Source organism: Emys orbicularis, chromosome 22, assembly GCF_028017835.1.
Source record: "Emys orbicularis isolate rEmyOrb1 chromosome 22, rEmyOrb1.hap1, whole genome shotgun sequence".
In the NCBI taxonomy this organism is placed as follows: Eukaryota; Metazoa; Chordata; order Testudines; family Emydidae; genus Emys; species Emys orbicularis.
In genome coordinates, this window is record NC_088704.1 from 17273517 (window position 1) to 17299128 (window position 25612).

Sequence of the window (25612 nt, forward strand, 5' to 3'; positions counted from 1 at the left end):
CCCTACTTTGCGGGGGGGGGGGGGGGGAGATTGAATTCATTAATGTTTGTATGTGCCATCAGATCCTTCCATGCAAGGTGCTGTGGGGGTACAGAGAATTACTATGCCCAGTCTGCGCTGGCAGCGAAACGGGGGTTTGGTAGTGGTTTCTGTTTTGCAAATCTGTTCATAAAAGTTCTGTAGCCTGGCCATATGTTTGAGAAAGGGGAAGGCTTGTTGATTTGTCTTGCAGTATAGATTGACCCTACATCACTTACCCAAGAAAAGTTAGCATAAAAAAAGACCTTTGAGAAATTGCTGGGGAACAAAGTTTGTGGCTCCATTAAGGAATGTGGTTTAAATCCTGTTGAACTTTGGAGGAACTTCAGATCTAGAGCCAAACTCTGTCACTTAGCACTTTCTCTGATGGAAAATAACAAGTGGAACTCCCATCAGACACCAGGGAAGTGCAGTGAGTGGAAACCAAATCTGAAATCCCGTGGTCAGGATTTTCCTTTCTCCTGCAGGATATGAGCCTTTTATTGTCCTCCAGCTCCCTCCTTCCCTACAGCTGGGAATTCGTTATTGCTTGCCCATATGTAATGACCCTTAGGGAGAGGTCTTCTGCAGGCACTGAACATGGGATCTGTGGATTTAGAAGTATCAGCCTCTGTTGCTTGAGCTAAAGGACTATGCCTGTTAGCTGGAGGGAGTAAAGTAACAAGTTCATAAAGCTCTTTATATGGACTGGTCACTATAGAGGGACAAAGGTCCATACTGGGTCCATGTGGTTACACACACAGGTGCTCGTTACCACCATGTAACCTGGGCTGTTTCTCATCCCCACACAGGCACTTTGATCTCCATCCTAGAGAAGCTGCTGTGCCAGAAGATGGAGTCGGATCATCCAGGGCGCTTGGTCATTGAGGCAGCGCATGACAATGCTGTTAAAGTCCAGGACCTGGTTCAAAAGTACCCAGACAAGGCAAGTCTCCAAGAAACCCTCCAAGGTCGATGTGTCTTTTGTCGTCAATGTGGAAAGCGAATGAGGGGGCTGCTTACACCTACTGTAAGGAATTAACAGCTGGTGACTGTTTTTTTTTGCTTTAACTGATAGTCCTAGAGCTTGCCTCTGCTTCAAGAGGTCCTCTGCTCCCCCTGGCAGGGCTGTGGGACTCCAGCATGCAGAATTTCCCTGTGCCATTATTGCTTTAGAGAAAGTGTTGTCCAGTGTTTAGAGCAGGGGATTAGACGTCGAGAGCTGAGTTGCTGTGGTGTCTTAGACACCTTTTGTGTGCCTAAATTTCCTCCCCTGCCAAACAGGAGATCCCAAAGCTCTCTGCTTCTCAGCAGGGGGTGGGAGGCTGAATTCCCTGGTGTGTGTAAGTTGCTTTGAGATCCAGTGGAGGGCATTGAGGCATTATCCTAGGAATTAGCCATGTCATAGCAGGGCACTTTTTGCCTGGGTTAGGAATGGGCAGGAAATCCCACTGATCTAGCTTGGGAAGTCTCCCTTACGCACTGAAGTACATGCAGGCTCTATCTATCCTAACAGACCCACCAGCTTGAACACTGCCCTCTCCTTTCCTATATCCACTCTTTAGAATTCACATGGGCAGCCTGACATGCCCGGTTTCTAACGGTAACCAACTCAAAAACCGTGTATTTCAGTGACAGGCCTGCTTTGCTTGAATCTTCCCAGGAGCCAGGCAGCATGGCTGGAGGTGCAGCCCCTGGCTACCTGCTATGTTCTGCTGCATCGGGACTGAGTAGGGACGTCTGGTAGGATCAGACCAGTGGAGCCAATCGCAGAATAAATTACGTGAACACAGAAACCATTCTACTGAGGGTGCATGGTCTAGTGGTCAGGGCACTGGACTGGGACTCATCATCCTTGGGTTCTATTCCCACCTCCACCATCACCTTCCTCTGTGACCTTGGGCAAGTCATTTAGCTTCTCAGTACCCCCATCTCTGTAGAATGGGGATAGTGAGATCTGTTGATGAAGGGTGCTATACAAGAGCTAACCCATATTACTATGTACCAGTTGTTTGCATTCTCAGTGCACACGTACTAGGCACGTGTGATGATGTGGCCCTCATCCTAATGCATTGCCGATAAAGAAGAGAGTTTGTATACAGATGCCTCCCCAGTAGAGTTTGGGGTCTGGTTGGTGTAGGTAGCCACCTATTCAAACACTGGCAGATTGCCCAAGATCCTAGCTATCGCCTTAAAAGCTGCAGGTTTGTGCATGAGTAAATGCATCTGTCACAAGCCAGAGAACTAGAGAGCAGAATGCCTTCGCACGGTGTCCTTGGAAGCAGCTGGAAAAGGAACATAAATCCGGTGGAGGCCATGACCATGTGGCAAGTGGGAGCAGATTGATGGGACGTTAGCAAACACCGGGATCCGTTCTGAGAGGACTATAACGAAGCTGAGAACTAAGGTCTGACTTAATGGTTTGCTGCCAGATAATGGTTCCAGTTAATTACATGCAAAGTTAGTAGATGTGGGGAGGGAAGGAATATAGCCAGGCACCGGTGTAAAAGAAATAGCCAGGCACTGGTGCCTGGGTCTAATCTGAAATGGGAAAGTGCCAAGTGTCAGGAATAGTCCCGCTGCATCCTGACCTCAGAGAGGAATTTGTTCTTTCTACTAGACAGTTATAAATAGCGAGAGGCAGGCGGATCCAAGGGCTCGCTCGGCAGGGTGAGATGAATTGCCTGCCAAGGGACTACCAATGGGGCAGATACCAATGTTACGCCCTTTACGTAAGGGGGATGCATTGGGATCCAGTGTGTCATTACCAGTATCACGGTCCTGTCTAAGCCCAAGAAGGAAACCTGCACAAACTGCTGCTTTGCATAGGGTCAGCTGCAGAAAAACTCTGTGTTACTTGCCAAGCCATGAAGTCTTTGCCAGATCCCTCGCTCTTTCCCCTTAGCCATTCATTGATTTCATTTGCGTCCCTGCCCTCCTGTCTTGGCCTTCTACAGGATCTTTGGTCTTCAACTCCTTGATCCTTAAATCTCACAGCAGCAGGTCAGCAATGCGATTTAGCCTGCCCAGTATGTAAGTTTGATTGACTGAGAATACTTGGTGCTTATATCATGTTCGCCTCCTTCAAAGCCCAGTGCGAACATCAACTTATCTCCCGCCCCCCCTGTCAGGCAGGGAGGCATTGCTGGCTACTGTAGCTTTTGGCAGAGAAGTTAAGAATCACCCCTGGTGCCTGTGGGATTTGGCTCGAGATGTGGGATTAGACACCCAGGAGTTCCTGACATAGCATCCAGGTCTGTGCTCGCACCACTCCCTTTTTGGCAGGAAGTTAATATGTTACTTGGGGTAGGAACTGCCTTTTATTTTAGCTTGGTACAATACCCGGGGCTGTGCAGTGCCATTTAAAGTGGTGTTGGGAGGCATAGATTTGCTGCATACAGTAAAGTTCAGTGTGCCACCCCTCTTCTAAATCCTAGAACAGAGGTTCTCAATGGGGGGGGCATCAGACTTTTGGGGGACACAGCAAGGGTTCTGATTCATAATTCCAAGGATAGAAGGGATCATTGTGATTTATCTAGTCTGATCTCCTGTATCACACAAGCCATAGAACTTCCTAAAATAATTCCTGGAGCAGAACTTTTAGAAAATCACCCATCTCGATTTAAAAACGGTCAGTGATGGAGAATCCACACAACCCATGGGAAATTGTTCCAATGGTTAATTACCCTCACTGTCAAAAAATTGTCTTTATTTTCCGTCTAAATTTGTCTCGATTCAACTTCCAGCCCTTGGCGCGTGTTAGACCTTTCTCTGCTAGATCGAAGAGCCCATTATTAAGTATTTGTTACCCATGTAGATACTTAGACTGTAATCCAATCACCCCCTTAATCTTCTCTTTGTTAAAATAAATAGATTGAGCTCTTTGACACTCACTATAAGGCCTGTTTTCTAATCCTTTAATCATTCTTGTGGCTCTTCTCTGAACTCTCTCCAATTTTTCAATATCCGTCTTGAATTGTGGGCATCAGAACTGGTCCCAGGATTCCAGTAGCATTTGCTCCAGTGCCAACTACAGAGGTGAAATAACCGCTCTGCTTCTACTTGGGATTCCCTCATTTATGCATCCCGGGATCACATTTGCTCTTTTGACTTTAGCATCACATTGGGAGCTCATGTTCCACTGATTATCCACCATGACCCCCAAATCTTTTTCAGAGTCCCTGCTTCCCAGGGTAGAGTCCCTCATCCTGTAAGTATGTCCCACATTCTTTGTTCGTAGATGTATTCGTTTACATTTAGCCATATTAAAATGTGTATTGTTTGCTTGCTTGCAGTGTAACCATTCCAAATCACTCTGGAACAGCAACCTACCTTCTTCGTTATTTACCACACTCCCAATTTTTGTCATCTGAAAACTTTTAATGATTTATGTTTTCTTCCTGGTCATTGATAAAAATGTTAAATAGCATAGGGCCAAGAACCGTTCCCTGTGGGACCCCATTGGAAACGCACCCACTTGATGACAATTTCCTGTTTACAGTTACATTTGAGACCTATCCGTTAGCCAGGTTTTAATCCATTTAATGTGTGCCATGTTAATTTTATATTGTTCTAATTTTTTCATCAAAATGTCATGCAGTACCAAGTCAAATGCTTTACAGAAGTCCAAGTATATTACGTCAACACTATTAACTTTATCAACCAAACTCAGACTCTCATAAAAAAAATATCAAGTTTGTTTGACAGGGTCAGTTTTCCATAAATCCATGTTGATTTGCTTTAATTACATTATCCTTATTTAATTCACATTAATTAAGTCCCATATCAGCCCAGAATCAATGTCAAGCTGTCAGGCCTATAATTACCCAGGTCATCCCGTTTACCCGTTTTAAAAATTGGCACATTAGCTTTCTTCCAATCTTCTGGAACTTACCCAGTGCTCTAAAACGTATTGAAAATCAACATTAATGATCCAGTAAGCTCCTCAGGCAGCTCTTTTAAAACTCTTGAATGCAAGCTATCTGGACCTGCTGATTTAAACATGTCTAACTTTAGTAGCTTCAGTTTAACATCCTCCAGATATACTAGTGGAATGGAAAGAGTGTTATCATATGATGAGACTCTATCATCTGTTTTTCCCCCCACAGATACAGAACAGAGATCTTTATTGAACACTTCTGTCTTTTGTGCATTATTATTGATGATTCTACCATTTCCATTTAGTAATGATTCAATACCATTGTCAGGATACTTTTTGTTCCTAATATATTTAAAAAAATAAAAAGTCTTCTCCTTGTGTCCCTTTGCTTCCTTTATCAATTTTCTGCAATTCCTAATTTCTGATTTATATTCATTACTATGAACTTCCCCTTTCTTCCATTTGTTATATTATTATTATTATATATGATAGTTCGGTCGTTATAAAAGAAGTGCTAGGGCCAAGCACCAGGTCGCAGTGCCACTCGCATATATTTGGCCCTGCCGTCTTAGACAGCTGCCTAGCTTGCCTATAGTTAAGCAGCCCAAGGGGTGCTTAAAAGTGGTCAGGCTATGGGCCAGGTGCCTCCCCGCACCCCTTCAGCTCCATGGCCTATGCCCAGCACAATGGGGCCCAGATCCTGCTTGGAGCTTCTGGGTGCTGTGGAATACAAGTAATCATTTCTCTTTCCCATCAAGTTATACAGAGTCTCGGAGCAGGGACAGTGCCTGAGTGCACATTGAGACCTTTCCTAAACAATTATCTGCCTGGATCCTTCCATTATTGCAGGTTGATATAAAGAATCAGGGCAGAACCGCACTGCAAGTAGCTGCCCACCTGGGCCGGGTGGAGGTTGTGAAGATCTTACTGCAGGCTAATGCCAACATCGACCTGAAGGATGAAGAGGGGGACGCCGCTCTCCATTATGCAGCTTTCGGGTAGGAACTCTTTCTCCCTGCGTACAAGTGTAACCTCACTGATGCTCTGTGCCAAGGGCCAGATGGTGCAAATCTAGCTCTGCTGATTTGCACCAGCCCCGCAGAGAGGGGAAAGGCCTCCAACCATGGAGCTGCACTGATGTACGCTAGCTGAGGATGTGGCCCTCAAACTCCAGGGGTTGGTTTTCACGCAGCCCCAATCTCCACGGGAAGGTGAATTCTCGATGGTACGAACACCTTGGGAGAAAAGGGGGGTTACCGGGGTTTGGGTATGTGCAAGGAAGAGAAGGTGACTGAATTTTGAGTCCCTTTTTTGAATGGCTGTGTATAGTCTAGAGAGACAGGAGGCTGAATTCTGTTCACTATTACCCTGGTGTAAATCCAGAGGAACTCCATCAAAGTCAACAGGGGTTATTCCAGATTTACATTACGCCAACAGAGAGCAAAACCTGGTGCTTCAGTTAGGGTTTATTTTTATGTGACGAGAAAAGGATGCAGGAATCAAGATGCTCATGATGTTGCATGTCTAATAGTTGTAGACGGAGAGAGAATCTACATCTTTTGATCATGGCATCCAATCTTTTTTTTTTTTTTTTTTTTTTAAACCAGAAATCAAGCTGAGGTTGTCCGTGTGCTTGTCAGTCACGGAGCCAATGCAGACCTGTTGAACAATGCCAAGTGCACAGCCTTGTATGTCGCAGTCAACAAAGGATTCACGGAGATCGTGCGGATCCTTTGTGAGCACAACTGTGATGTCAACCTCCCGGTAGGTTATTTTCACGCCTCGTATCACTGAAGATATTTTTGCTGCTTAACTGTTTGGGGTGAAAGTCGATCCTGAAAGCTTGGCAGTGTCCTCTGGTGCTGAGCTGGCTTCTGCCTAGAACTCACAGCCACCCTGATATTCTAGTTCTGGGTCCACACACAGACCCCCACACACACACTCACTCTCTCCTTCCCCCACCCCCCATGCCCCTTTAACTAGTGGTGCAAGTAGAATTCATTTCTTAACAGTACACTACACTAGCTAAAGGGCGGGGGGGAGGAGGGGGACATGTGACCTCCGCCCGGGGCCCTGTGCTCCCCCCTTCCCCTCCCCCTGATCCATCCTTGGGGGCAGGGGGCTCTGTCCTCCTCCCGCTGTGCCGGAGACTTCTGAGCTGCAGGGCTCTCCCAGGAACTGCAGTGGCGAAAGGAGCAGAGCATGCAGCTCTTCGAGCGCAGCTATACCGCCCCCAGCCCCTGCATGCAGTAGCGTCTCCGGAGTCCTGTCCGGGTTCTGTACAGCAGCCCCGTCAGAGGACAGGGCTGGGGGTGGGTGGGGCTGCAGAGGTACAGTCGTGCTGGAGGAGCTGCTGGTGTGGGGTTCTGCTCCTTTTGCTGCTGTTCCCAGGAGAGCCCTGAACCGCGGCGCTCTCCTGGGAACCGCAGCAGCGAAAGAAGCAGAACGAGGGGCTGCCGGGCGGCTCCACACCAGCAGCTCTTCCGGCACGGCTGTACCAGTACCGCCCCCAGCCCTGTCCTCCGGCGGGGCTGCCTACAGACCCCAGACAGGAGACGCAGCTGCATGGAAGGGCTGGGGGCGGTACAGCCACGCTGGAGGAGGGCGGCCCCATGTTCTGCTCCTCCTGTGTTTTTCCGGTGTGGCATACCGGCTATAAATACCTGACTGGTACGGCGGATCGGACCGGACCAACGTACTTGTATCACTGCCTTTAACCCAGTCCAGTAGCACCTTCTGCTATTCCAGCAAGGGGTGACCCGGTAACTGCATTATATTCAAAGGCTCCACCGATGCCTCTTCCTGTTCCCGGTATCAGGGGCTGGTGAGATTTTATTTTTCAATCTGGTATAAAGGAACTTGGGAGAGCAGCAGTGAAGTCACTGGGCCTGTCCCATTTCTAGGGCTACTGGACTGGTCTGTAACTAGCCTTTAGAGACCGATGAAGTAGTTTTTCTTCTGTGGTGTGTGAAATTAGGAGATTGGTAGCCCAGGAAACCAAAGGCCTCTGTCTGTCCCCCATGGTCTAGGCTCTGGCTACACAAGCGTGCCCATCTCTCCCGTCAGTGTGCCTCAGCCTTGACTCATAAGGAGTCCTCCGAGGAGTGAAAGGAGAGACCCCCCACTCTCCAGCAGGCCCATTCAGACCTTGGCTTTCCTGCTGAGGCTATCATCAAGGTTGCCAGCCTCAAGGCTGGCCAGTGCCAGGGGTGGCTCTTTCGGTAATGTGGATGCTTGTCTACTAGGAGCTGGGCTGAGGCCCAGCAAATTCATTTCATGTAGGCCATCGAACCGCCATCAGGTGGTGGTGATTCATGGTTGTTTGGCCTGCGCTGGATTCAAACCAGAGGCCCTGTATGCTTGTCTCAGCCAGCCCCTCGGGGATGGTTTGTTGGAGGGAGTCTCTCTGATGTCACCTGTGCTCTGCTGTGGCTCCCTGCAGGATTCGTTTGATGACACCCCCCTGCACTATGCCATCACTGCTGATTTGAAAAGCATCATCGAGATCCTCACCGAGGTACCGAACATCGATTTCACGGTCCAGAATCGCCAAGGCTTCAACCTGCTGCACCATGCTGCACTGAAGGGCAACAAGCTGTAAGTGAAAGGGGGAGCTCTTGGCATGTCACTCTGTTGATCAGGCTGTGGTGTGCATTGCTGGGAAACCCACAGGGGATGGGAGGCCCCCTGGGATGGGCTGAGGAGATACTATGTAATCCTGACAGGGAGCGGAGCCTGGATCTGAGCTGTGAATTCCCTGCTCTGTTGGCGATGAATCGGACACAGTGACCGCGGTTGGTGAAAGGGGCAAGGGAGAGCAGCAGCCTCTCTACGAGGCAGAGGAAAGGGGATGAAAAGCCTTTTGAGGAAAGGGGAGAGGCTGAGGACATGGTAATGTACAGAGCAGAAATGCCCCTCCCAGCAGAACTTGATTCCCTGGCTGCCTTTGCTTGCGTCACCCCTCTGCCAATTCCCAGAGGAAATCCCCTCTCCTTGCAGGTGAACTAGGTGCTTCTCCATAACCAGTTTGTAGTATCTGATATTGTCTTGTTAGGGGACAGATCTTGGTGGTGGACTTGGCCTCTCAGATCCTTTTCCCATCTCTAACCCCCACTGTCCTGTATCAATGTGTTAATTCTCTGCAGAAATGGCTCCTCAGTCATGGAGGACGAGGTTGTGATCACCACAATCATTACACCAAGGATCAGTGATTATCAGCAGTGCAAGCACAGAGCAGTGTCTTAAGCAGTCGCCTTTCTGTTCCTCCCCACCTTCTCTCCTACAATACGCCCGTGCATTTAGCCTTGCGGAGCACCGCAGAGTTGTCTTTTCAGGTGGAACCAGAAATAGGTGCTTAATGTTCCAAAAAGCAATTTCCTAAGCATTAGCTGAGAATAGCCCCGTCCCTCTGCTCCCAGAGAGCAATGAACATTCCTAAAATCTAATCTCCTTTCAGGAGAAGTGGCAGCGAAACGCTTCATTCATTTGTTCATTTCTTCTCTTGCTGCCTTGTGAGCGCTGAACAGCCTCTGTTTCTGAGCCCTGGAAGGCGACCCACATACAAATGCGATTTCTGGCAGAGGTCTGAAGCCTCTTCAAGGATTATGAGATCTGTGAAAGTACGAATAGCTTGGTTTCCTGACCTATACCTGCAGACAGGCTGTACCCCACGCAAACTTCCCAGCTACATGTCTGAGACCTGAATTTAAAGCCGTTGGAGAAGTCTATGGTGTGTGTGTGTGTGTGTGTGTGTGTGGTTGTGATTGCCTAGGTAAAGCTGCCACCATGGATCCATTATAACTCATGGTTCTGGGTATCTATAAAAACTAAGGCCATGTCTACACTAGAAACTTTTGCCAGTGTGTAATAGTGTCAGTGTGAGGGGTGGGATTCTTTACAACATTTTTATACCAGGAAAAAGCCCTAGTATAGATGCAAAAAAAGTCCTGTTGCAGCTTATTTCATTGGGGGAACTGATATAACCCTCATCTCCACTAGGGGAGTTATCCTAGCAAACCTTCTCTAGTGTAGACAAGGCTACACGTTTTCTGACTTCTCAAAGGACTGAGAGATTCCGATGAACCTTGCTGCATTGGTTAGAGAAGAGGGGAATAATTTTTTGAAGCCTCAAGTCAAATGGCTAGCACTCAAAGATCAGTTGCTATTGGAGATAGCCAGATAGCCAGGAGGCAAAAGAACCAGAGGGAAATGTGTACAATTGCTGACACCAAAAATAAATATAGAACACACAACCATAGGCACCGACTCCGTGGATACTCCAGGGTTGGAGCACCCACGGAAAAAATTAGCGGGTGCTTAGCAACCACCGGAAGCCAAGCTCTCCCCACCCTCCCAGCGCCTTCCGCGGAGGGAGAGGGAGGAGCGGGGATGGGATGTGCTCGGGGGAGGGAGTGGGAAGGGGCGGGGTGGAAGGCGTGGAGTGAGGCAGGGCCTGGGGCTGAGTGGGGGTTGAGCAACCTGGGAAAATTGGAAGCCGGCGCCTGTGCACACAACCCCTTAAAAATAAGATGGATGAAATATTTGCATTGCTCTGAATTTCATTGTGGGAAGGTTTATTACGTGAGCCAACTTATTTGTCACTATAAGGCTCTCTGATGCAAACAACTCCTCAGATGCCCCTGGCTCCCAACCTATTTGTCAGGTGGATTATTCTGCACTGATTTTAAGTATCCAAAAGTGGGTAAAAACTTGGGGCTAAATTCTCTGCTGGTGTCAATAGCAGCAGCTCTGTTACGGTCCATGGAGCTGGGCTGAATGTACATCAGCAAAAAATTTGGCTCTTGGTGTCCTCTTCAGTGGAAGGGGTGGTGGAGGTCACCCAAATGGCCAGGATCTGCAACACCTGCCCAAACCACTGGGCACATTGGTGCTGTGTGAATTTCCACCATTTCGATTAACAGAAGCTAATCTTCTCTTCCACTCTCTGCCTCTCGTCCCCTTGCTCCGAAAGGCAGCAGGTTTGCTTCCAACCAAGCCACCAAGGAAAACGTCCGTTATTCATCTTGTCTATTGGGTCAGACCATGAGGGTTTGGATTGCTGGTGCATTCTTCCCCTGTGCCTTTTATCATCTGGCTGGGGAGTGTTGGTTACTACACTGCTTCCTGACGTTGAGATGTCCAGCGTGCATCTGATAAAGAGCACATAGCCCAACTGCTACCACCACTGGACTGAGATGAACTGGCTTGCACTGAATGCTATGGATGCAGGAGCTGTTGGGCAAGGCACTCTAGGAGCTTTCTATACAAAATACAGAGACACCGTGTCTGCTTGGAGACTTCTGCCCTGACTGTAAGAGAAGTTCCAATGTTGCAGTGACAGGCAATTCCTCTGTCCCAGCCCCACAGCCCCATTTGTATGTAGCGCTCCCCTGATCTGGAAACACCAGCGTCTCTGAACAGACCATCTTCTCTTCGTGAGCCGCTTGAGCCCCTCAGGCTCGTTTCACTTCAGAAGCTTGTTGTGCAATTTTGCACATGCGTCCCAACAGCCCAACAGCCACAGAGAGTCAGTAGGAGTTTGCACAGAAAACCTGCGTTTCATAACACCCAGTCCCCTTGTAAGCAAACAGTGTGTGCCAGTGCACAGAAACCACTTCTATTAAATGCTCTGCAGCTCCAGGCTATGTGCCTGGGATGCATCAGGTTTCCAATCCAGGTCATTTGAGAGCTTTGTCAGGAAAGGGGTACCATTTTTTTTTTTTAACTCCATTTTACTTTTTTAATGTAGCCAAACAATGTTAGCTGCCCGCCCACCCGCCCTTAAATCTTGTTTAGACAAACCCCACAATAAAGGAAGGGGGCTGAATGGTTGAAGCACTGAGCTTGCTAAGGGCCGGTCTGCATGGGGACACTGACTGGAATAGCGCCCGGTGTGGAGACACTAATCTGGAATAAAAATCAGTTTATTCCAGAATAATGATTCCACTTTGGAAGCGCACTAGTTACTCTGGATAAAATTGATTTTTATTCCAGAATAGTGTCCCAGTGGGGAGTTTATTCCACTGAGTTCTTGGGGTCAGTTTCCCATGTAGACAAGCCATCAGATTTAGATGCAAATGTGTTTCCAGCTGAGTTCGAGAAGCTCCTGCCCAGCCTGACTAGAGCCCCCTGCCCCTTCCCTCTCCAGCCCATCCAAAAATCCACAGCTGAAAATCATCCTTCACTCCAACCTGATTGCCCACCGCCTCCGGCTCCCTTGTCTGTGATCCTGCTCCCCTCTACCCTGCCTGCATCTCTGCCCCTGTTGCTTCCTAATATCTCGAGAGCTTTGCCATATTCGCTCTCTTTCAGTGAAGCTCCTAGAACCAATCAGAAAATGGGGGGGGGGGTGTCCCCCATGGACAGTTTTGACAAACATGAAGAAATTTTTCAGTGGAATTTTTTTTACTTTTCATTGGAAAATTGAGACTTTTTGTTTGTTTGTTCAGATAAAATTTTCTGAGTTTTGGGTTTTCTGAGGAGCCATTAACAATTGTGGAGGGACGCGCACACTTCCCGAGAAAATTCCTCTTGTCAAAAACCCAGTTTTCCTTTTGGAGGGGGAGAGTCTTGATGGAAAATTGTCAAGCAGCCCCCGATGCTTCCTTTGTCCCTCTCCTCTCATTATGCCTTCACTTGGAGCAGCTTCCTTCTTTCCATGTCTCAGGCCTTCCCCCCTTCTCCCATGGCTTCCGATCACTGATCTCCTTTGACTGTCTGCCCCAATCCTGTGCCTGGACCATTCCGCTGTTGGGGTGGGACATTGCAGACAACAACTGAAAAAAACTGGGTCAAATCCGCCCTGTGTGCGTCCTCCGTCAGACTGGTCTGGGGATACATCCAGCTCATTATTGGCATTGTGAGTTTATCCTGCTTTATTAAAAGAAAACTGGGGGCTTTTGTTTGACTTTCCTAATTCAATCTGCAAGATGGATGGAGCTCTCTGGATCGCTGTCCCGGCTCGTGACGCTGCCCGTTATAACATTAGGAACATTAATCGCTGCTCAACAGAGGAGGCAGGCCTGTCTCTTGTGCATCAGTCTCCTGCTGACAAGTAACTCTCTGGTCTCTCCTTTAATCTCTTTAACCTCCCAGAGCCATAAAGAAGATTCTGGCAAGAGCCCGGCAGTTGGTTGATGCTAAAAAGGAAGATGGCTTCACCGCCCTGCATCTTGCTGCCCTCAATAACCACATGGAAGTAGCAGAAATTTTAATCAGAGAGGTAAATAACTTGCATGAGACGTGGCAAGTTCATGTTTCGGGTCCTCGCCAGTTCTCTGGGTGTGAGTCTAAAAGGAAGGGAGCAGTGTCCAGGGCATAGAGCAGAGGGACTAGGAATCACTAAGGCAACTGCTGCAGGTTCTGGCTAGGAGTGAAGTATTGCAGCTTGGATCAAAGGGGACTAGGAGCCCTGACTCCAAAGTGCTATTCCTCCCCCTCGGGACAGTATTCTCCCGTGGTGAAAGTAGGGGACCGGAAGTTGGGAAGTCAATTGGAGTTTTGCCGTTGACTTTGGTGGGGCCAGGGATTCAACCCTGGGATCTAGTTCTAGCTTTGGAGAAAGTGGTGGCGGGAGTTCAGGACTCCTGGGTTTTGTTTCAGACTCTGATTTGTTGTGCTTGTGCCTCCATTCCCCCACCTCTACAAGGGTGGGTACCTCTGCCTCATAGGGATTCAGTGACTTTATGAATCAATATTTGTTGCCACAGAGATCCCTAGGGGGCACTGTGTAATGCAAAGTATTAGGGTGATTTTATTATGTCTGGTGTAGTCCCCACTGCTAACCCAGTTTCAATTTAAAGTGCATTCTGATTCCTCACCAGCACTGTTGAGCCTTCTAACAGGAGAGGCTAGCTGAGTGTTTGCTGCATCCTGTCTCCTGGCATTAGAGAGATTTTCCTATTACTCCCTCAGCGGTCTGGGTGGTTGAGGGAAACTGAAGCAAAAGACAAAAGGAATCAGTCTTGATTTATAGAGTTTAGGAGCTGGTCCGTGACTGTCTGGACTTGTTCCAGGCCTTCAGTTTGCATGTGTCAAGTAATTTACTAGCTGTCACCTCCAGATCATTACCAGCCAGGAGGAGAGTCCCATGCACTTGTTCCCTTGCAATAACCACTGCATCACCTGACTGTCGAGGCTTTCTGCACCTTATGGCCAGGATGAAGAGTAGGATCCATTTGCTGCCCCCTTTGGGGTCCCCCCTACGCTGCACTTGCATGGGGATGGAATTGATAATCCTGGTCTTCTCCCTGTGCCATGCAACTAGTGTTCAACAGGGGCGTTCCTGGGACTCTGCCGCTATTTCTCCGCTGAGTGTTTTTCTCCCCTTTAAGGGTCGCTGTGATGTCAACCTCAGGAACAGCCGGAACCAGACTCCCCTGCACCTGGCAGTCACCCAGGGGCACATGGACTTGGTGCAGCTGCTGGTACGCGAAGGCAGCGATGTCAACACAGAGGACGAGGATGGAGACACGGCCATGCACATTGTCTTGGAACGGCAGCAGCTGATGTCAATCATGGCGGAGGAACAGGAAGGGGGCGAGGGACTGTCCCTCTTTTCCAAGGTGAGAGAGAGAGAGAATAGCGCTGCTCCAGGGGAGTGCCTTCCGGCGTCGGAAGGTCATGGACAGTCAGTTAGGGTGGGTGGCAGTCTCCCGAGGGAAATGGTGGAGTCCTTTAAAACTAGACTACTAAGCACTTGGGAATGTGTTTGTAGGAAATGACCCAGCCTTGATCAAGGGGAGAAGGGCTGGATGGGACCGAAGGGTTCTTTTTCCATCTCTGAGTCCTATGATACTTGGCTCTCATAGAACTGCATCCGTATCACACTCTCCATTTTACAGATGGGGCAGAGAGAGGGGAAGTGGCTCGGCCCCAGTAACAGAGCCAGGAGTCCTGGCCTTAGTTCATAGACCGTGCCGCACTGACTCACTTTTCCTGTTGGATGGTACTAAGAATATAACACCCACATGGTGTGACAGTAGCTGGGTAGGGAACAAGACACCGTGTGCATGTGGCCTACATCGTATCCAAGCCAAAGGGGTAGTTTTCATCTCTGTCACCTTAGCTCCATCCAGGGGCATGAGAGAGGGTATCTCACACTCCATGTTGAAAATCCTGGCCCCGTTGAAGTCAATGGCAACACACTCATTACTGTCAATGGAGCCAGAATCGCCCCCCGTCTCCTCCAATCATTGATTTCACTCCGTTTGGGGCAAAAGGTGTGAGAGGCAGTGGAATTTGAGCAGAGGAGTGTGGCTGTTTCGCATCTTTCCCTCATCTCCCCTTCCCCTCGGTGAGGAGGAGCTGGAGACTGAAGTAATTGCTTCCCAGCATTCCACCTCTTGCTATAGATCTTGTAGGCGCATGCTCTGAAGGCCTGGAGGCTTCCCTCTTACAGTTCCCGCTTGCAAAACCAACACACGCTACGAGGGGGGAACGTCGCGGGGCACCACCAACCAGACCTCAGGAACTGTTGTCCTGCAAGGCGACAAGTGCAGCGGAAAAGCTGCTTTCAGCATGCCTGCTGTCTCTCTGGGCCAAACTTGTCCCTGGTGTCACATGGCTGACTTCAGTTGTAATTGCTCCAGGGCTGAATTTAATGCGTGATCTGAACTCGGGAAAACTCGATCCTTAGGCCTCAAATAGAGAGGACGGGGCATGTCAGCCATTGGAAGCTTAGCCCAGCTCTCCTGCAAAGGTTTTGGCGTAAAATTAGCCCTTCAAACTGCTCCATCACCTGTTTACGTACATCTGCACTTGTGTGCCAATTTACAGCAGAAGCTGTGTGCGCAATCTGGGTGAGATGAGAATTATTCCAGTGCAAAGGTAATTTGACAAATTAAAAATCTGACCTCAAGTTCAAATGTAATTTAAAATGATTAGAAAACCAACAAATCAGCATAATGCAGTTCTGCACACTGCGCCAGACTGCCTGTTTCTCCCCTCCCCCGATCCTACCCAGATCTGCTCTGAAAATTCCACCTCTTCCGTTCGTTTGCTTGCTGTATCCCATGGCACCAGCTTTGATTGCAAGAACTGATGACTCCAGTGGGTGGTACAGAATGCACAAATATGTCCCCCCAGCAGGGCAGAGGCTGATTGCTGATGTGGTAATCAGAGCCCCGTGCCAGCTTCCCCGCTGTTCGCTAGACGCAGACAGTCTGTCAGTCATTCTTCACTCTTTATTCTACCAGTCTGGGAACATGAGCGAAGGGGGCAGGTTTCTAGTAACTCACTGAGCTCTTTTTACAGGGGCTGACTAGCTTTTGGGACTGCCACGCGGCAGGCCCTAGTAGCTAATACTGCCGGCAGAGATTTTTCAAAGCTGGTTTTGGATGATCGGATTGTGTCCTCAGATTCCTCCGGGGGCTTTGACAGTCTCAGCCTAAATGTACAACTCCTTCCACTCGAATTTTATAGGGCCTGATGTAAAGCCCTGGAAAGGAAATGGGAGTTTTTCCATTGACTTTTCCAGGCTCTGGATTAGGCCTATAAACACTCCTTTTTAAAGCCGGCTATTACTTTTCCCCCCCCGCCCCTCCGTTCTGCAGGGAACTGCCACTATACAGCCTTGTCAAATAACATCCTCTTCATTTGCAGAACAGGTACACTCCCAGAAGCCCAGACCAGCCTCCCATATGCACCGCCCCACAGCTATTAACGTGCTCAGCATGGAGGGGGCACCATCGCCCAGGCATGGGGGGCAGTTTAGTCTCCGTGACCCGGTCAGTCCTGGCCTCTGTGCTGTGACTGGCAAGTAGGGTGCAAATAGCAGTGGTGGTTTCTGTGGTGTGGACGCCTTTCTGCTGAGGCCTGGGCTGAGACCCCTGCACTCATTTCAGGTGGGCCAGCGGATGGCGTTACCAGCTGCTAACTGGAGGCGGGAGCGTGCTGAGATTCAGATAGTCCATTCTGTTCTGCAGCATGCACATGACCTAATAGGCCAGCCAGTGGATATTCCCCTGGGATGCAATGTTGCATCCAATAATCTAAGAAGGCTGGGACCTTCCCTGTCCCCCTCCCCCTAAATAGCTGCCACTTGGGACTCCATCCACTAACTAGTCATCCCTGAAGCTTTAATGTAGTGTCCTTAACGTACCTTGTAATGGAAATGTGTTTGCGGTGCCTCTGTGCAATGTAGCTTCATCGCCTGTCTCGGATCCCAGGAGGCCCAGGAGTCTAATCTCAGGAGGCCTGCGACTGAGAGCTTGGCCATCGGAGCAGCAGGTGGGAGGGGGAAATCCTGCTTGCCTGCGCTGTGACTAGCTCTGCCAAGAGCTTTCAACCCAAAACACAAAGGGAATTGGTGACAGAACAAGAGTCGGAGAGATGGGATACAGCACACACTTTCTCTGTTAGCAGGCTGCTCTGAGAAGTCTCCAGGCCAAGCCCCCAGGGAATCCCCAGAGCTGAATTACATTTCCAGGTTTTAAGCCTCTCGGTGTAGCAGATCAGACTTGCATCATTGGACTTGTCTGCAGCAAACCTTCAAGCTCAACAAGCTAATAGATAGCCTGCCAGCCTAATCTGGTGCCACTCAGACATGCTCTGAATTTAGCACTCCGACTTCAGCGCAACGTAGAAAGGCAAAGCAAAGTTGGGTCGTGTTGGCAGAGTTGTAAAATAGAGTGGCTGTCGGGAGTGTGTGTGAAATTGGCACTTCATGTTTCATTTCTTAAAAAAACAGCCAGCATCTTCACAAATCTAACAAACGGAGCCTTCTCTGCATCCGCTATTATCCCCATTTCACAGGTGGGGAAACTGAGGCCTAGTGGGGGAAGGGGTTTTCCCAAGATGAAAAGTGACCTGGTAGCAGAGTCGGGAATACAATCCCGGTGTCCTGAGTCTCAACCCATGCCTTAACCACAACACTGTCCTCCCTATACTTTACCCTCATTTTGACATGGATGGATTTGACCAGGCTGCTTCCTCCCCTTACCCTCATGTCTCATTAGAGTAGTGCAGAGTTTAGGTGCCTTGCTGTGTGTCAGTTTTTATAAGCTATTGCCAAACTAATGAGCCATCTGTTGTGGTTTTCTCCCTGTAACGCGCATACTCTCCACCTCCTCCTCCTCCTTTACTGTGATGGAAATTGCAAATACCAACAGTTAGACCCTGCTCTTCAGCCTGGCACTAAATGAGTCACTAGTTTTATGTCTGAAAAATTGTACATGTAAGTTGTTGGCAGGGTAAGTATGAGAGGAATGGAAGGCCTTGTGGTTAACACACTGGACTGGGACTAAGGAGATCAGGGTTCAGTTCCCAGACTCCTTGTGTGACCTTGGTTGAGTCACTTAATCTCTCTGTGCCTCAGGACCCCACCTGTAACGTGAGGATCGATAATCCTTCCCTTCTTGCACCTTCTGTCTGTCTCATCTATTTAGATCACTCTCTCTGGATCAGGGACTCTCTCTTACTACGAGAATGTGCAGCACCTGGCACAATGGGGCCCGATCTTGGCTGATGCCTCTAGGCACTACTGTAGTAAAAATAAGTATGCAACTTAGATGTCTAAGTATCTGATTGTGTTCACAAATAAGGGGTGCAAAATTACACCTGCAGCTCTTTGCACCTGCAAATTGTAAGCACGAGAACTGAGGCTGGTTTTCTGGGGTCTGACCCATAGCCAGGTTTCTGAGTGCCTTAACAGAGACTTTCTCCCCCTCTCTTAGCTCCAGGCTTCAGGCTTCCTTGGAAATGTAGAGCTGAATGTTGGTGCTGCGATTGCGTGTTTCCTAGCACAGGAAGGAGCAGATATTAATTATGCCAACCACAGGGGAAAGTCTCCCCTGGATCTCATTGCAGATGGAAGGATAGTCCAGATCATCAAGAACTTCTCCCAGAAATTCAGGTAGGCTACACAGTGGGACCACTTCCTAACCCCAAACCTGTAGGTGCTAGCCATGCCAGACCCTCTTAGTCTGCTCTGCAGGGTGTGGGGCACCTTCAGCTGCCATTGACTTCAGTGGGAACTGATCTTATGTGACTGCCTTGCAGAATCGGTGTCTTCTGGAAGAGCTGGCTGGTGGTCTCCCTCAGGACCTGTCAGCCTTTGATATCTCCCGGATGCCAGTCTGGGGCCTGGCCTATGCTTAAAAGTTTTGCTGGTATAGCTATGTCACTTCCCTAACCCATGTAGCTATGCTGCCAAAAGCCCTAGTGTAGACACATTTATGCTGGCAAAAAAAACCTTTTGTTGGTGGAGTTTGTTTCATTTGGGGAACTGGTATAAGCTTAGGACCAGCAAAAGAACTCTGGTACCATGTATACGAGGTCTGAGACTCTCCTGTTTGGACACTGCTGGCAATGTGTTTCTGGCTTCTTGTTGGGTTCCAGGATGTCCTCTGCAGCTCGCAGAGGAGGAGGATGTAGCAGACTAGTGATACTTGGATAAACTCAGCAGCCTGACTTTGAATAAAGAGACAACTGCATTTTAGCCACCCAGCCTCTTACTGCAGGATGGGGTGTCATTTGGCCCTGTAACAGGGCCTGTGCACCGCGTACATGGGCTCTCTGCACAGGGGTGAATTTCACCCTGTTGGTCTCTGAACATTGAATCATTGGAGCTGACCTCTATCTTGCAGTGCAGTTCTGGGTTTTGTTTCACTCTTAATCTACTCATTGCAGGATCCAAGCGAAATACAGAAGGCAATGAACCCTAAATGCCATGTAAAGGGTGGGTCCTGGAAGCCCCTGTAGCTGGACAATGTCCATCTTTAAATTGATACATGAAACAGATGAGCAAATCTGTCTGATAACCCCATAGGGAGAACAGCATCAAAAATGGCTTGGCCTTTGGTTCCAGTTCTGCAAAACCTCATCGTTTGGGTTTTGGCGCATCAGACCTGAAACTACTGGTGGTTGTCATCAGAATTCTTTCTTATTTGTAGGGCCCTACCAAATTCACGGTCCATTTTGGTCAGTTTCACGGTCATAGGATTTTAAAAATCGTAAATTTCATGATTTCAGCTATTTAAATCTGAAACTTGGTGGTGTTGTGTTGTCCTGACCCAAAAAGGAGTTGTGGGAGAGTCGCACGGTTATTGTAGGGGGTTGCGATACTGCTACCCTTACTTCTGCGCTGCTGCTGGCGGGGTGCTGCCTTCAGACCTGGGCACCCGGCCAACAGCCACCGCTCTCTCGCCGCCCAGCTGTAAAGTCAGTGCAGAAGTAAGGGTGACAATACTGCGACCTCCCCCTAAAATAACTTTGACTCCTCTGCAACTCCTTTTTGGGTCAGGACCCCCAATTTGAGAAACACTGGTCTCCCCTGTGAAATCTGTATAGTATAGGGTAAAAGCACACAAAAGACCAGATTTCATGGGGGGAGACCCGATTTCAGGGTCCATGACACGTTTTTCATGGCCGTGAATTTAGTAGGGCCCTACTTATTTGCATCCCGAACCTCTGGAGAGGAGCAAGGGTTGAGTAAATGTTTGGGATCATCTTAGTATAATCTGTGAAGTTCCTTGGTTTTTTGATTTTAGCATGTATCCACTTTCTTCCCTCTGCTGGATTAGCTTGGCTCAGTGGAGAACAGGGGAGGCATGTTTGTGTGTAATAAAACCCAGTAAACAGTTAGGGAACATTTCACCCCATGAAAATGTTTTGAATTTGGTGCATTCAAAATTGGGGAGGAGGAGAATCCTCTTTAGAGGGGATGACTTAGGAGTAGCCCAAGACAGGTAGATTCCATCAACAACGTGATTGTTCCTCCCCTGGCCCCTTCCATTCGCACACCGCTGATATCTACAGGGTAACTAGGAAAGAGCACCCATGCCATTAGTGTCTGCTAGAATGGTAGCTGGCTATTGGAAAAGCACAGAAAGAATCAGACGCCCAAGGGTTAACAGAATCATTCTGCGTCCTCTGCATGGGGACTTGAATAGGATTTAGCTTGGCAGTGGCTTGTCATGTGACAGATGCCATCTTAGACCTGTCAAGTTTAAATAATGCCATGCCAAAAAGATAGATGGTGTTTACCAGTTCAGTAAATCCTCTGATTTACATTGTCTTTTGTACTCAGGCAGCTGCTCCAGAATGATGGAGGGGCAGATTTAATTAAGGGCAGGCTTCATCTATACCAAAACCAGCCTGTCTGTTTTTTTTTCTCTGCCGACACAGAGCGGAGGTGGGCTGTATTGGTGATACTTGCCTCAAGATCTTCCCCAAAGCTCAAGGGTGTCTTGATCTAGGCTCCACAAAGTTGCGATGAGACGCCGGACAAGAATCCAAAGCTATAGGGGGGTCTGGGCAGTTTGACTGTGGAGTTGAATCCAAACTTCCCCAAAGTTACAGGGAATGTTGTGGATTCAGGAGTCACGCCATTGAGGTCAGGATCTGGTTCAGAATCCAGACTCTCTGGGGTTCAGATGTAGGCACTGAGGTCAGGCCTGTCCCGTGTGCATACGAGAGCAGTGTAATCAAAGGGCTGCCTTTTCTAAATATCCCAGCTCGCTGACTTTGCACTGCTGATGGCTGTACTGGCAGGAGCCCACTGTTCTCATCCATAAGAAGTGTTACGCCCTGCACAGATACCTTCCACTTGCTCTCTCTCCCCTCACCCTCATGCATTTGGGCTAGATCCTCAGCTGGCGTAAACAAAGGGAGCTCTGTCAAAGTCAATGGAGCTTCATAGACTTGTGCTGGCTGTGGATTTGGCCCGTTGTCTGGCTCTGAAGCATTTGCCCGTACCCGTCCCTGCCATGATAAGGCCATTGGGGAGAGCTGCTGAGCGGCCTTCTGTGTGCGGGATGTTGCTCCAGCCAGCGAGGACACTAATTCTATGTGGTGGTTGCAGGGATGAGCAGATTTCTTCAGACAGCTCTGTGGTGACCTGCAGCCTGCGCAGAGTGCACACCACCCCCAACACAATGACCAACCTCAGCGTGGCCAGCATGGCAGCCCCTTCCGAGTGCCTGGTCTGTTCTGAGCTGGCTTTGCTCATTCACTTCATCCCGTGTCAGCACAGCATCGTGTGTGAAGGTAGGTCGCTCCCGTTGGTTCCTTTGCCGCTGCTCACTCCACCTCCCCATTCCGCTTGTCTGGGGAGCATCTTGGGACGGGACTGTTGGGTTCTCACCAGAGCAACCCCAGGGCTATTCCTGCAATGGCCTTTTAGATGTGACACCCTAGGGCCTGGTCATGGAAGCTCCCGCTGTCCTGCTGGATTGGGACCCGAGGCAGCTGCACTGGATGGTTTAGAAGGAAGTGGCAGACGGTCCAGTTCCAGCCAGCAATGTTTTCTCCAACAAAACCACTTCCAAGGGATTCCCCCACCCTCACCCCCTCTGGCTTTTGTCTTCTGTTTCCCTTTGAATTATATTAACAACAGATCAGCAAGTGTGTGATCTCAGCTGGGTCCCTCCGTCTGGCTGCAGAGTTTGGTTAGGAACAAGTGTGAGAGCCCCATCCTTTCCTGTCAGAATACAGGACCGTTTTGCAGCTGTTATGGGGGGATTTGAGTCCGGGGGGGCGGGGTTTATAATGGCCATTGTGGTAATGCAGTTGCTAAAGAGTTGGGCTGTTGCATTGAAGCTCTAGGGAAGGGGCAGCTGAAGCGACAGGACCAGCATGTAGTTCAGGGAGAAGCCAGCATTCTCCGCTCCATGCAGACAAAGCCCGTCTCTTACAGTCCAGGTGATTCTTGGATCGTTTAAAAATGTGATGCCCTCGTGTGTCCTCTTTGCTTTTGGGCTCATTCAAGCACCACTGGGTTTAGCTGAAATCTCTCTTCTTCTCCCGCCCCCGGTAGAATGCTCCAGGAGGATGAAGAAGTGCATCAAATGTCAAGTGACAATAACCAAAAAACTCAAACAAGGTAGGTTTGCTCATGTTGTCCACGGCTTTGAATAGAAAAGGCCCCTCTGAATGTTTGTTTAGGCTACAGCAGACAGATGGCTGCTTGATCTCGGTGAAATTAGCTTAAGGAGGGCATTCTCAGCCTGTCTTGCAGTGCTCTCACAGCAATCACCCCACAGCTAGTCTCAGCGGAGACGCCACTGGTGAATTGTCTTTCCTCTTTAGAGGCAGCTGTTACAGGCCCGGCAGTGTGTGTGCCCTCGCTGGCAGGGCAGTGTGTGTTTGCCTTGCCACTGCCTGTGCTGTGAATCGATAGCAGACGTCTGTCTCCAGGTCCGTCCGTCCAGCCCCTTGCACCAGCAGTGACTTCACAGTGAAAATTTGTGATCAAGGAAAGCTTGTAACATGCAAGAGCCTAGCTTTGCCCTTGTGCTTTAAAGGCATTTTAACCTAAGTCACCTTATGGGAGCCAAGTAAGTGGGGTTGGGGTTAGTCCCAGGGCAGTTAGGTTTGACTGTTTTGATGGAATTCCTCTCCTACCTTAGCCTGGATCTCTGCAGTTTTATACAGGGAGTGCCTTCCATTCCCATAGTTCAATCTCCCGCACAGGGAATACTGTAATGAAGGCCGCATGCTGGTGCCATGCCATGGGGCAGCAGGCTCCTGCTAGCCATGGAGTTCACCCATGTCGCCTGCTGCAGCGCTGGCAAACAGGACACGTGGGAGTGGGTGTATCTGCACCCCTCTGGCAGAGGTCACTGAGGACAAACACGCTGCTGCTGACTTGGGTGGCACTAGGCTGTGATCTTGCAAATGGGCCTAATGCCAACTGGCTGCCTTGACAGAAGTATAGAGGAGCCAAGAATTTGTCACATGATCTAGACGTACGCTGCTGGCCAGGGCAGAAATCCTCCCTAGGAGCATCCGTAGGCAGGAGTGCCCTGTTATTGCAGCATTCTTCAGCCATCTAGAATGCAGGAAAATATAATGGCTCCGCCCCCCGAGTTGGAATCTCTGCGAAGATTCCAGTCCATTGCAGCAAAGAGATTGATGGAAGCAGTCAGGCTTTTGAGCATATCAGCAGGAAGTCAGCTGGCTTGGGCCACACCATCCTCACCATTTATCCCTAACTTCATCTCAAAATTCCTTACAAACTTAAAAGGAATGGTGTCCCTAGCCTCTGTTTGTCAGAGGGTAGAGATGGATGGCAGGAGAGAGATCACTTGATCATTACCTGTTAGGTTCACTCCCTCTGGGACACCTGGCATTGGCCACTGTCGGTAGACAGGATACTGGACTGGATGGACCTTTGGTCTGACCCAGTATGGCCGTTCTTATGTAAACTTAATTGATGTGGTCACTTCACCTACCACTGGAATGCAGCCACCTCTGGGGTGAATCAGGGCATCTGTTTAAAAGCACACAGCAACATGACCTAGTTGTTTAGGAACAGAATGTGAATAGTATTGTCTAGCTGAAACCAGGTGGAATTTATTTATCCTAGCTGGAATTTGCCCAGTATATGGAGCTCTTTCATCTCATCTGAATTAGAACCAAGTGTCTCTACAAGTTCTCCTTACTTGCAAAGTTCAACAGAGGAGGATTAAATTACCCTCTTGAATTCTATGGCTTGTGTTATGCAGGAGATCATAATGCTCTCTACCAACTTTCACAGCTCTGAATCTGTAGCCTGAAAAGCTAGAGCGGAGAGCTGAAGCAGTACTGCAGACAGGAATTTAAACTCAGTGAGGCGCGGGCATGCAGCGCTATAACACATCGCAGACCAGTTACTGAGGAGCAGTGCGCAGTTCTTTGCTAGCACTGCACTTTTCTCTACTTCCAGGCAGTGGCGGCAGCTTCTGGAATGATGAGGGAGGATGCACATCTCAGAGAATACGAGTTATACGCCCCTTGAGGCCGCTGCCCCTTAACAGCTCAGCAACAAACCAAAGGAGAGAGCAGCACTGGCCACCCTTTCACAAAATACTTATCTCTTACTGCTCCAACTGTCTAGACAGAGCTAATTAGTGCTCCCAGGGAGAGGGAGTGCATTGGAAGGTGCGTGCAGAGGAAATAGGTAGAGTCCCCAGCCACTAACTTGCTTCCTGTTCCCCACAGACAGCACAGAGGTGGAATGCAGCCCCAGCACCGAGCCCACGGACCAGAGGAAGCTGATGGAGGAGCTGCAGAGCCGCTACCGCCAGATGGAGGAGCGCATCACCTGCCCTATCTGCATCGACAACCAAATCAAACTGGTCTTCCAGTGCGGACATGGCTCCTGCCTTGAGTGCAGCGAGGCCCTGACTGTATGCCCCATCTGCAGGCAGGCTATCCGGGACAGGATTCAGATCTTCGTCTGAGGATGTGCGCTCTCCCCTCCCCTTCGCTCCCCCTCCTACCTTCCTCCCTCCCTTTGTGTGTTCATTTAGTTGAGACTCATGACCCATCCCCTGTGTTTGTCTGACTCTGAAGCCATCCTGAAAGGGGAAAAGTGAATCACAAGAGTCACTCGTGGGGGAAACGCTCTCCCCATAATGACAGCGAGCCGCCAAGCTTGTGGGGAAACGGCCCTCCCGCCCTGTGCTCCTTTCCCAGCATGGATGGCGCCAGGCGGAATGCTGACAGGACGTCCCCGTTCTTTGTGCTGACGACGGGAGGGGCTACGAAACCAGCGCCGGGACAGAGTGCTTTCATGTGCAGACATTTCAAAAGACATCCCGCTCCTGTCTAGTTCCCTGCAGCGTCTGATTCGCAGCCTTACACAGCTCTGGCAGGACAGGCTGCGGCACAGTCCTTCTCGTTCCCCGGCAGGCTGTGGCAAAGCAATACTCTCGCACTTTACACAAGGAGGTATCCAGTGGGATCGGGCACTGCCCTTGGCTCTCCTGCAGGCTTGTCAGTTGTGGGGGACTC

General features: G+C 49.3%; 1 protein-coding gene across 1 annotated transcript in view; it reads left to right on the forward strand.

Annotated features, from left to right (window-relative positions):
• Positions 1-25173, forward strand: part of MIB2 (MIB E3 ubiquitin protein ligase 2) — a 112629-nt gene extending 87456 nt beyond the window's left edge. The window contains exons 10-19 of the mRNA XM_065421211.1: positions 831-964; positions 5747-5895; positions 6505-6661; positions 8340-8494; positions 12992-13118; positions 14230-14460; positions 18571-18749; positions 21699-21883; positions 22653-22718; positions 24818-25173. Coding sequence (XP_065277283.1) covers positions 831-964; positions 5747-5895; positions 6505-6661; positions 8340-8494; positions 12992-13118; positions 14230-14460; positions 18571-18749; positions 21699-21883; positions 22653-22718; positions 24818-25059 — 1625 coding nt within the window. The 3' untranslated portion in view covers positions 25060-25173. The remainder of the gene's footprint in view (positions 1-830; positions 965-5746; positions 5896-6504; positions 6662-8339; positions 8495-12991; positions 13119-14229; positions 14461-18570; positions 18750-21698; positions 21884-22652; positions 22719-24817) is intronic.
• Positions 25174-25612: the final 439 nt, after the last annotated feature.